Source organism: Calliphora vicina, chromosome 3 (genome assembly GCF_958450345.1).
Source record: "Calliphora vicina chromosome 3, idCalVici1.1, whole genome shotgun sequence".
NCBI lineage: Eukaryota > Metazoa > Arthropoda > Insecta > Diptera > Calliphoridae > Calliphora > Calliphora vicina.
In genome coordinates, this window is record NC_088782.1 from 11,586,264 (window position 1) to 11,599,030 (window position 12,767).

The following is a 12,767-nucleotide window of genomic DNA, read 5'->3' on the forward strand; positions in this document are numbered from 1 at the left end:
AAAGTTTATTTCAAAAGAAGTTGGTAATTAGTGACCTATTGATCTCGTAATTAATGGTGATTGCCTGGATAAAGTCGCTGACAAAGAAATATGGAACGCTGACGCTCCCACATCGAAATTTACAACAAACAGTAAGTTTTTCGGGATGCATTATTGGGTCTCATGTACCCAGAAATTAGCCTTAGAACGTGGAACCCAAGTAAAAAGCTCGCTGAAATCATTTTAATAGAATTTTTGAATTTCCCGGCTCTTAACTGAAAGGACAACACTGCTCCTGTCAACAGGCATATGTCAGCTGAATCCTGGTAAAACTTGAACAAGCTGCGTCATTTAGTTTGTGTTTGACAGCTATTGATGGCTGAATTTCGTCTCCTAAATTTAGTATTATTTTTTTCCGGAGTAAAGCATCACTCAAATAAAGGCTAAGTTGATATGTTTACCGAATTTCGTTGTGGGAAATTCCGAACGTTCTTAACGCCCAGTTGAGGTCTCTACAACTGAAATTAAAGTGCGAGAGATTTTGGAAGCCATAAGCATCTCACATGGCTCAATGATTTCAATTTTTAATGATCACATGGGTATAAGAAAGCTATCCACAGGATGGCTGCCGGGTTTTCTGTTATTTATTACAAAAAAGAGATTTTAGTCTTTGCTTCTATATCTATATATTCCGGAGCCGTATGGCAAGTGAACACTAATTAATGATATAATTCTATCTGTCTGTTAAAATAAAGTTTCTTACCCCCAGTAACACGAAGTATGGTTATGTGTTAACTAATAGTTATACTGACAGTTTTCATACAAAAATTATTTTAAACGACAGTATAACTATTAGTTACCACCTAACCAGACTTCGTGTTAATGGGGGTTAGTCTCCCAAAAATAAAAATTAAAAGCACAATGATACATTAATAAATCTGAAATTCTTCCAAGAATTTTGCTATTAATAAAAATGCTATCTAAAAAGCCAAACAACTTCATCAAATTCCCATAAATGTCCGAGATATAGTCGAAGATACTTTGAAACCTGAGGGTGCTGTGGCTTAATTGGTTAGCGCGTTTGATCATTAAGCATGATATGGTATTTGTGGCCTGGGTTCGATTCCCAGCCGCTGCCAATCAACAACATCAGTTTATAATAATTATTAGTTTACTAATAACTAATATTTATCACAGCGCCCTCCTTCGGTGGTATAACACTAAAACGCCACCGAAGTAAAATAATAAAATAAAGGTTGTTGGCTTAACTAAGGCGCCATCTCACCACCAGAGGCGCTGCAACCTGCACTAATAACAAACATAACGCGCAATTGCAGAGTTGTTAAGTAAAAGCTTTTCTCCTCCTTTCACCGCCTTTTCCTCTACACTCTATCCCCTTTCCAAAGAAAGTAACACATTTATATATAGGCATAATTAATTGCCTGAGTGTTACTTCTCTTTTTAAAAAAAAAAAAAAAAAACCTCTCAAATGTTCATTATTCTCAATTGTTTAACTCAGCTAAGAACTCTGATATTGTGAGGAATATTTTACATACATATACCTATTTCTAATTTATGTCTGCATTGATAAAATCTACAGGTGTAAACCAATATTTTCTTGCATATATATTGGAAATAATTTTTGGCCACTTCCTTTTTTGTTCTAATTGGTTGCATTTTTTTCCACTTGAAATAACTATCGAAAACTATTGAAGCGTTAGATGTTGAAATGTATATATTTATGTACATTGTATATATAGAAAATCTGTTTTTGAATAATTGTGTGAAATTCTAATGCCTCAGACTGTGCACATATTTGGCCTGGTCGTGGGTTTATATTGATCATATTTTTGGATGAAAAATCATATAAAAAATGTATTTTGCATGTTTATAACTAGGGATTAGATGATGTCAGAAAAACTGATAAAAAAAGAAATGAAAGTCTGTCTACGTAGCTATACGTTATATGTATGTATGTGTTTGTTTTAAATAATTTTGGCAAGTCTTTGTTAAAAAATGTATATTGAATATGACATTGGTTTAATATGGATTCATCAGATTGGAAACGGAATTTGTATTAGCAAAATAAAAAGATTTTGTATAAAAAAATACATTAAAATAACTTCACTGAAGTAATATTACACCGCACAGTGATATAAAAAAGAGGGAAATAAATAACTTCGATTTGAATGAAATTTGACATGCGCCAAGAAAAAGTTTTGTCGAGTTTAAATTTTGACCGCTAAGGGTGCGTCCAGGGGTCCCCAAAGTATTCTTTTATTGTGCTGGTTTATTGAGCTTCTCTAAAAAAAACACTTGTTTCAATGAGTTTTTCACAACTTTAAATTTTTATTTCATAATATCCTTTAAAATTTTTGACAAAACAAATTTGTATTTCCATTAAAAAATTAAACACAAAAATTATTCAAAATTTTTCGTAAAAATAACGCAAATTTAAAATTCCTTTAAGAAACTCTATTATTAATCTGCGGCAAACTAATTCACAAAATAAAATGTCCAAGATTTTGTTATCTTTACCCTCTACATTGTCAAAGCGCATGCCATTGTTATATCAAAGACATTTTGCCTCGGAAATCAAGGGCAGTTGGAATGAGGCACCCTTATGCAAAGGACGTAAGATGACAGAGGCTGAACAAAAATGTCATCCCAAACAGGCCAGTTGTTCGGGCAGTTTAAGTGCTTGCGGTGGAACATATTGGCCAGAATGTGGTGAACCAGATATAAAACCAGCACCACAATTAACATGTTGCTGTGAGAAACACCTAAGCAAACCGATATGTGAAAAGCCGGCCAAAAAGAAACCTAAACATAAGGAAGAGAAACCCTTCAAATCAATGTGGGAGGTATGCGGTGTAGATCCCCAATGTCCCGATTTGATACCACGTCTAGATGAAACCCACTACGAATCATCGGATAAAACCAAAAGAATTTATACCCAAACCTGGAAGTCATGTCAGCCACAGACAAGAAAACGTAAAGTTTGTTGTTTCAATGAGATGTGCATGTTGCCACCACTGGAAAAACGAAGCAAACAAGAATGTCCCCACACAGCCAAGGAACAGGACAGTGAGCAGCTAAAATTGGACTATAATGTTTTGAGGAAATGTATGGAAAGTCCTCCCGAAAATCCCAATACGAGACGTATTAACAAATGTCGCAAAATTGTTATGCCCTGTTGCCGTAAGGTGGCTCAAATCATTAAATGTCATCGTAATCGCATGCAATCCAAGTGTTTGAAAGAATGCTGTCCCCATCCTAGCTTTTCGGAGTGTGATCATGCCAAATTGAAGACTGGGCCACCAGCTGAATGTCGTTGTACACATTTTCTCAATCAATGTGAAACGAATCGTTTTGCATTGCGCAAGCAACAGTTTAATATTCCACCTGCTTTGCCAGCCTGGCCACCCAAAGAGAGGCCAAAGTAGATGAATGCTAAGCAGAAAGTTTTATAAATTTTTATTAACAAGATTGTGAAACTTGGAGGCATTTGGGTGTAGATGGGAAAAGATTTACAAAATATTGGTCATTATATTTTGTGAATTAAAATTAAATCAAATTTTAGTAAAGTTAAATTTGAGAATTGTATAAAAAAAAAATTGTAAGATTAACTAAAATAAAACGTAACAAAAACTAGAACTTTAAGAATAATTGTTCAAGGGAAAATTTCTTGAAATTCGCCAGTATTTCGTTACCTTAAACGCAAACGGATGTAACTTAACAAAAATTCAAAATCGTGTTTCATGCTCAGTTGCGTTAGGTACAGGTTCTCTGTGATGGTCTGGTCAGATTGCAGCAGCTCATAATAGGACCCTTTTGCTCATACCTAAAACAGAGAATTGCATTAGCGCCATGGATAGATATTTGGCTTTGATGTCGATTCTTCTGGTTGGCCGGGCTTCACATACGAAGTCTTAGGCATCGGGTTATCGTAATTGAACCATTTTTCATCGCAATTAATGATTCAGTGCAAAAGTTATGTTCTTTTCTAGCGTTTAAGCAGCATTTCAGATCTTTTTGATGAATCCAGCTGTTTGTAAAAGTTTTAAAATTGCTTGTGGAGTAGCTCCCAATAACTTGCAAAATCATTAGAGTTTGTCAAGAATCTTCATAACGCCTCCAAGCATTGGTCTTCAAACTTTTTTGTTATCTTCCGTGTCAAAATCATCACTTCTGAATCGCACAAATTATTTCTCGCGCGTTGAAACCTATTAAACACATTCAGCATAAGCTTCGGTAAGCATTCGGTGTGCTTCAGCTGCACTTTTTTTGCAAATTAAATAATTAAAGCAAAACGCATATGACGCTTTGTTTTCAGAAAATTCGAAATTTACGAAACAGTTCTCCTTTATTGTGAGGATAGTTTGGAAATTTATCAGGAATAGAGTCACGCCACAACAACGTTTGCAAATTGTTCAAATTTATTTTGAAAATCATGGTTCAATTTGAAAAGTTCGTATGCAGGAAGGTTAGTACGAGAAACTTTGGATTGTTTTCTCAATACGTTTACTCTTAACGATAATAAACAGAGTAGTGTTAATGATGATCCATATGACGTAACAAATAACGAACGTAGAGTGTCCAAAAACCCGGTTTCCGTTTTAACCGAAAAAGTATGTTTTTGAAAAAACCGGTTTTGATTATTATCTTTTATTAAAACCGGTTAAACGGTTTCGGTTTTTGTTAAATGCTATAAAATAAATCAATATTTTTGAAAATGGTATCAACATTTTTCATAAATATGATTGAATTAGCTTTAGAAAATATTGTTACGAAATTGTACTTGAATTCAAATATAATGATTTTAACGGCTGATTTAAAGTTGCATAATGCTATTTGAAAGCAGTGCCTCTCAAACTGTAACATATCTCTGGGCATTATTAACATTAAATAAAAGCTTTGAGTTGATCATTGATCGTAAGCATTGCAAAGGTGAATGTTTGCTGCGACACGTACATTCGAATTCGAATATTCGAGTTTTGACAGTTAAAGCATTGTAGAAAGTTTACCAGAGATGGCGTGTGTGTTCGAAAGCTCTAGAATATACGAGCTTTGACAGTTAAAGAACAATCTAGAGTGCAGATGGCAGTGTTATAAATAGTGGCAGATGTTGCAGTCGTTAGTGAGTTTATCAGAGACTCTATTCGAATAAACATCAACTGAGTGCCTTAAAGTGTGCTGTATTTTCAAGTGAACTCGTGTACATTATAAAGTGTGGGTGTATTTCTGCAAATTTATAAACGTGTATAAATAAACATTGAGTGCCTATTTAATTCTGTTGTTGTACATTTTAAATAAATAAAGAGTTGTTATAATTTTTAAACTACTAAACGGCTTTTATTTGCAATCAAAAGTATCCGGTTTATTTAAAGGAAATAAACCAACGTTTTGAAAAGGTTAAAACGTAACAATATATTTAATTAAAACCGGTTAACCGTCTTACAAAAACCGGTTTGTCAAAAAACCGAAAAGTTAAAAAAACCAAGATGAAAAAACCGGTTCTGAATTATTTCCAAAATAAATTGTAACAAAATCTGTTCTTGAACACATGTATAAGTGCATCTGAATTGCGATGTCGAAAGAGATATTTATGGAAATTTGATTTTATTATTTTGTATACGTGAATTCAAAGCGGATCCATTAAACTCATGGTTGGCTACCGAATCAAAACGGTTAAAAGGTAACGATAATACTGATTTGATTATTTCGATAAAGGTATTTGGTAATATTTACGAAATGGTATTTTAGAGGTAACGATAGTAGAGCCGAAAGGTTATTTTAGGTGTAATGGTAGTCAATTTGTTTTAACTAAAATTCTGTTTGAAATCTATCTCATTTTAAACCTCCCTTATCTCTTAATCCTTTTCATTTTCCATTTCTCCATGCAGATATATTTTGATTCTAAGAAAATATGTTTAATTCCAACTGACAAACATAATATCATGCTAGATTAATTTTATTTGCTGAGCACTACTCACCTACTTTGCACATAAAATTTAACACATCATTTAAAGAAATGCGCTATTAAGTTTTCTCCTCTTAAGCCTATATAAAATTGTTAAGGATTTAAATACTCTTACTTTTATGCTTTGCTTAGTTAAATAACAAATCCAACCTATTTCAAAACATTCATATTTTAATGTCAAGTTTGAAGTTTCCAGCACTTTGTAATCGAGCTAAAGAATCATAAATTTAAAATGAAACCATCATGTGCACATGTGAAAATGCAATTTAATGACTTTTGTAGCCTTAAAAGCTTTAAAATATTTCATAGAGCGTTTAATACAAAACTAATATAATGGATTTAAAGGAAATCAACAATATACGCAGACAGCCACGCAACAATTTTATGCACCCGGCAGGTTGTGGCACTGGTTTTGAGATTAACAAAATTTTAACTGATAACCTACATTTAAGGATTTTGATTGCAACAACAATAAGCAAAGATTTAAGCACAATGTTCAAAACAAACAAGAAATTTAAAAAATTTCTAGTGGCAGCAACGATAGATTATTTGCTAAAGTGCAAGAAAATTCTGAAGCCAGCAATGAGAAACTTCTTGCTGAAGTTAAATCTAAAGTCAATAAACTTCTAGAGTTATCAACGACAAACTATTAGTTGAAATGAAAGCGAAACTTCAGGAATCTTCTAAAGCTACATACGAGAAACATCAAGAAGCAAAGATTTAAGCACAACGTTCGTGGTTATGATGGAAAAAAAACAAACAAGAAATTTCAAGAAACTTCTAGTGCAATATTCATGAAAATTCTGAAGCCAGCAACGAGAAACTTCTTGCTATAGTTTAATCTAAAGCCGAGAAACTTCTAGAGTCAACAACGACAAACTATTGGTTGAAATGAAAGCGAAACTTCAGGAAACTTCTAAAGCTACATACGATAAACATCAATAAATGTATTTGGTTATAAACAGAGTGGATTCTATTAACACAAATGTGTCATGTATTTAATCAAACATGGTTTCTTTGTAACTCACTTAATCGAACTAGCGATTCTGGTAATTGTCGAAATTGCTTAATTCTTTGGATGAATAGTAATTCAGATAGGAAAATTAGATATAAGGAGGATCGAAGTAGGATGTCGAAATTGCTATATAATTGAAAAATGTAACCTATAAAACTGCATGGTATACAATAATTTAAAGGTATATATGTATGTGCGTACATGCATGTGAATACATGTGAATGAAACATAAATGAACAAACATTTTCGCAGTTTGAAAACCTGGTACAAGATGATGACAACATTAATTAAAATAGTGAGTGGTTGAGTAAAAGAAAAGCTTCTTGTTGCTGAAGGGTAAAAAAATAAAGAACGAAATAAACACATACAAGTAAACAACACATATACAAGTTCACGTGCAAGAAAAACCATTCTGTGTACAGTGAGTAACAAATAGTAAAGAATGTCTTCAATAGTAAAACTGATATATCATTGAATACATTCATAGACTTTTTACAGTAGACTATTTTCAGTATATGTCTCTGTAAGTATCAAGATGATTCTTTGTTGATTTTCATGAATGCCTAGGATATTTGTATCATGGGAAAATACTGAAGTAAATGTAGCCTTCAGCTATACTTTATCAAAAAATAATTTGGGATATATCCAATTTTACAATTTTGTTTTATATCTGTGTATAACATTTGTTGTCTTTAAGACTCCACTGTATTCTTGTTTATTGTAGATGGAAAATGTGTAAAAGTTTTTACCTTGAAGCCAAGTTTATTACCACAAGGCATAATTTTACACACACACACATCTACATATATATAATACATACATATGTATGTACATGTGTATGTAAAAATGTATATTTGTTTTTATTATTCAATTTCAGTTGCATTATAGTTTTCATAGTAAATTCACATTAGACTGCTGCCAAAAAAATTAATGACTTGTATTAACCCAATAAGCACCAAAGCCCTAAAAATTCAAGCACTTGAATATTTTGTTGGAATTTGAATTGAATGCAAATGTAATTTTGTTTTAAACTTGAAAAAATAAATATTTTTCAAATAAAAAACGTATGGCCGAATTTATGTTTCCTTGACTTGACTATAGTTTAATGCTTGAACTACACTTGCTTTGAAATTGAATTCCAGTAAAAATGATTATTGGGGAAATATACTTTATTTAAGAGAATAGTCTCAGAGAAACGATTTAGCTATGAGCGATCAAAATAGTGTTTTGCAGCAAATATTTTTGGGGAATATATTGTCAGAGGAACAATGCTAATACAAGTCAAGATTCATACCTTGAGTTTTTTCTTTCTATATAAATTTGGATTAGTATACTGCATAAGTTTGAAATTTATGTAAGCTTGGTTGCGTGTATTACAGTACAAAAAACGTAAAATGTTTTTTGCCATTTAAGTCAACTTATGGTTAAGTAGTGTGTTGGTAAGTGATTTCAGTAATACATCTTAATTTGCAGCATACATAAAGTGCGCAACAAAAACTCTAACACATACATAAAATCATACAAACAGATTCAAACTGACACACACCAGCAGCTTTCGGTGACTGTGACCGAACTAGGGATTTTACCTATTACTTAGACTAATGACTAGTTACATAAGTAGTTATGTGAATAGTTATTTCAACACGTGCATATCCTAAGCAAGGGGTCAATTGACCCCATTTTATTAGCTGGTCCGAAGTAGTCAATGCATTGGATTCAATTGCCGATAACATAGAGTCAGTTACCTCACTAGATACCTAAGTGGTTATTTGATCAGCTACATAACTAGTTATTTTAATATGTACGGGTATTAATTGACCTTAAACAGTCATTTAAAAAGACATCTAATAGACAGTCTAATAACCGATCGATTCCCTGAACGAAATTTGTGTCAATTGTTCTAAGAGCACTTGTCCTGTGACCAGTGAATACAAAATTATTACCAAAAGGAACGGATTATGATAGGTAAAAACAAGACATATCACTTAACTAGTGTTAAAGTGTTTGAAGTGTAGTTACTACTGAGGAAAGGTAACTGACACAAAATTAGTCCTGCGACTGGGTTTTGTGGGTGTTATGTTCAATCTCTTTATATGGCATGATATTGGTCTAGAAAGTGGTGAAATCACATCTTTTCGGCTCATTGTGATAGGTCACATAATGAACGCAAATGAACCGGTTCAGTTTATTATGAAACTGGTCACCAAATAGGATTAAAATAGTTTGAACTCTTTTTTACCAAATATTATTAAAATATGTTGAACCGACATTGAATAAGTGCGCTTAGGTTAGTTCAGCGACTTGTTCTCTTGGGACAATATATGAGACAGGTCTTGTATTAACCAAAATTTAATACGTCCATTTAGGTAAGTTCATAGACCTGTCAAAAAGGTGTCAATTAACCCCTACCTAGGATATCCCCATGTTAAAGTTACAGGTCCCTTTCATATAAAGTGTTAGAACTGGAACCGGTCCCTACCACTTTGGAACTGTCACGTGATAGGGTTACTTATGCTGGGTAAAAAAGCTTCATTCTAAAGCGCATTACAAAATAAACTTTTAAAATGACTACACTCCAGATTATTTAGAGACACTAAAGTGACAGTTGACATCACGCTTGGTTAAATGCGATGTCAGTATACTTGAGCATAAAGAAAACCCCAATTTGTACAAATTACTCACAAAAAAAGGTCAAAACAAAATAAAATTTTAAAGTGACTACACTCTAGAATACTTAGAGACACTTAAGTGACGATTGACTTCACCCTAGATTACCTGGGATGTATAAAGTAGCCAACTGACTTCTATCTGCACTACAAACAGCACATACGTGTCATATGGACCAAATTGTATAAATTGGAGTCAGCCAAGTGATCAGACATTAGTGACAATTATTATCAATAAGGGATACATTGACTACTTGCTTAACTGCTGGTATTTCTATTAATGTTATTTATTTCATAAATCCATACAACAAGTGGTGCTGACAGTGAAAACAAGCATTACATTTATTAAAAAGGAAACAAAACTTAAGCATACACACATATAGAGCCCTTAGCGCCAAATTATCGTAAGCGACAAAACACAAATTTTACAAGAGAAGGTTTTTTCGATTATTATAATTTCGTTCAAGCTATTTGTCTATTTTTCAAAAATATTTATAACTTTTGACAATTAAAAATTCTTGGAATACTTTTTTGAAAAATATGACAAAAAATATTTTTTATTGAATTTTTGCATAGATACAATTTTTTCGAATTGAAATAAAATATTTATTTATGAATAGTTTTTTAAGAAATTTCTCAATTATGTAAAATTCTATTTAAAATGGAAAAATGAAAACGAATTTTGAAACTTATTATCAGCAATCTCGCAATTCCCAAAAAAGTGTTGAAAAATCCCAAAAATGGAAATTTTTAGTTTTTTGGCTATAATATCCATACCAGGGTCGGAGTTATCGGAATCCTTTACAAGATAATTAAAAGCATATTGGGCCATCTAAAATCGGTTATTATATTTTGATATCGAATATGCGATTTGAGAATTTTTGCCCTAAATTTAATTTTACATAAAAAATAGGTGTTTTTTGAATGGACCTGGTCCCCTCGGTAACAAAAATTTTTTATTTTTTTTTTTCATTTAAAATATTTTATGAAAACTTAGCTTTCAGAAGATATAAATTCATTATACATCCTCTTAGAATTTTTTTGTGATAACCTAAAAAGAAAAAAGTTTTGAACTTAGTCATTATTTTTAAACAGTTCTCTTCTTATTTGACACATACGTATGTTGTTAGTCCAATGAAGGAAAACTGGAGAAAATCGGAAAATATTTATTTATACGTTGTTATCAAAAAACTGGAGTAGGTTGGGTAAAAATGTTGAAAATTTAATTTTCAAATGCGAATATCTCCTGAGCTATAAGAGATAATTGATAGCTACGACTAGGTCTTTTGTAGCACTCGATGAAAAGATTTTATGTGTGTAATTTTTTTGAAATCGGAACACAAACGAAGAAATAGGATCATTTTAAAAATGTAATATACCCGAGGTGTCCTACTTTAAGGTCCCTTGGTCGCGGCCCTGGTGGGCAAATGAGGTCGACGTTCAGAACTTAAACTCGAGAACACTTCTTCTTTGCGCATGTGAAATTTCATTCAAACCAATCTAACCATTTAGAAGTTACAGATTTATTTCCCTCTTTTTTTTCTATACCACTATGTGTCGCTTATGATAAAATTCGTTTACTGTAAAATGTAAAATCTTACCCCCTATAATTTTGAAGTTATTAAAAATTTTAAGTTTTGTAATAAAAAAAAAATTAGAAAATGTCGCTTACGATAATTTGGCGCTAAGGGCTCGATATATGTATACTATATGGGGGATTTCATGTCAAGTGAACCAACTTTTGAAATCGATGTCTTCCGATCGGGATGAAATTTGCACCAAGTTTATTTGCACTATTGGATAGTAATTCAGACACATTGGATAGAAATAGCCCACTCAGCAACAAAAAAGCTCTTAAAGGAACAATTTTTAAAAATGTCCATTTTGCCAACAAAAAAATAAAAAAAGATTTATCAAAAAAATTCAAAAATTGTATGTCTTGAGTTACAAAACATTTATTTTGATAGATATCCCACCCGCATCCAACTAAGTGACCAAAAAGGTCTTCAAGGAAAAAAAGGGACCATTTTGAAAAAGAAAAAAAACGTCAACAAATTTTTTATGTCCTCCGATCGGGATGAAATTTGAGAAAATAAGACCCATTTTGAAAAAAAAGTCAAATAAGTTTTCGATTTTGGAAAAACAATTTTTTTTCGAAAGATTGAAGAAATAGCTATCTAAACTATTTGGGACACATTTAGCCAAGAACAATTGGCACATGGATTAGAAAAAAAGACCTGTTTGGCTAAATTTTAAAATTTTGGCACCCTCCAACTGAGAGAGTTCTCCAACGATCTTGTTGAAAAATTTGTGCCTGAATTATCCAATAGAACTAACCTTGGTGCCTTCATCGATTTCTAATGTTGGCTCACTTGACATGAAATCCCCCATATATAAAAAATATCATTCATTGTAAATAAAAATTAATCCAGAAGGAAATAAAAATTTACTGTACCAAGTCATATAACGAAAAAATCTAAGTAAACATGATTGGAAGTAAAGAACGTAAATGAAATTTCATAAAACATTGACGAAAATTGATAATGGTCATGACCACAGTTAGTTGGATATATTTATAATGACAAATTGTCATATTTAATTAAAGTAGCCACAGGAATTTGTTAAAAATACTAACTGATAGAAAAAGTATTGAATTAAGCTGTGATTTTTATTTTACCTTAAATTTGTACTGCATTTTTTACTATTTGTTCAAGGCCAACAAAAAAAGCGGTACGTGAGGCAGCAGTCAGGTGTTTATTTCGCACTAAAATTTAGCTTTTTCTATTTTATTATTTATTGCCATTTTTTTATGTTTCCTTTTCCCAAAAACACAAAAGTACAAACATACTTATATATTTTTTTGTAGATTTCCCTCTAAACTATAAAACACTTTTGCTAAAATCTGAACACTCACTACCCTCGGGCAGTCTGTTTTTGGTTTTGGTGTGAAATCTAGCACTGGTAACATTTTTGTGAATTTAATGGACAATAAACAAGATAAATTGTAGATTGTGGTGTTCAGGTGATGTTTGGTTAAGCTGTCATTGCTGCTGGAGTGTTACAGAGTGACGGAGAGAGAGAAATATAGTATGAGAGATAGTTAAAGTAAATTGTTGCTTTAATA

At 32.1% G+C, this 12,767-nt stretch overlaps 1 protein-coding gene across 1 annotated transcript; it reads left to right on the forward strand.

Moving 5' to 3' along the window:
- Nucleotides 1–2,354: 2,354 nt before the first annotated feature.
- On the forward strand, nucleotides 2,355–3,628 carry LOC135955172 (uncharacterized). Its single transcript, XM_065505486.1, has one exon. The coding sequence runs from the start codon at nucleotides 2,493–2,495 to the stop codon at nucleotides 3,423–3,425; it is 933 nt and encodes a 310-aa protein (XP_065361558.1). The 5' UTR covers nucleotides 2,355–2,492; the 3' UTR covers nucleotides 3,426–3,628.
- The last annotated feature ends 9,139 nt before the right edge of the window (nucleotides 3,629–12,767 follow it).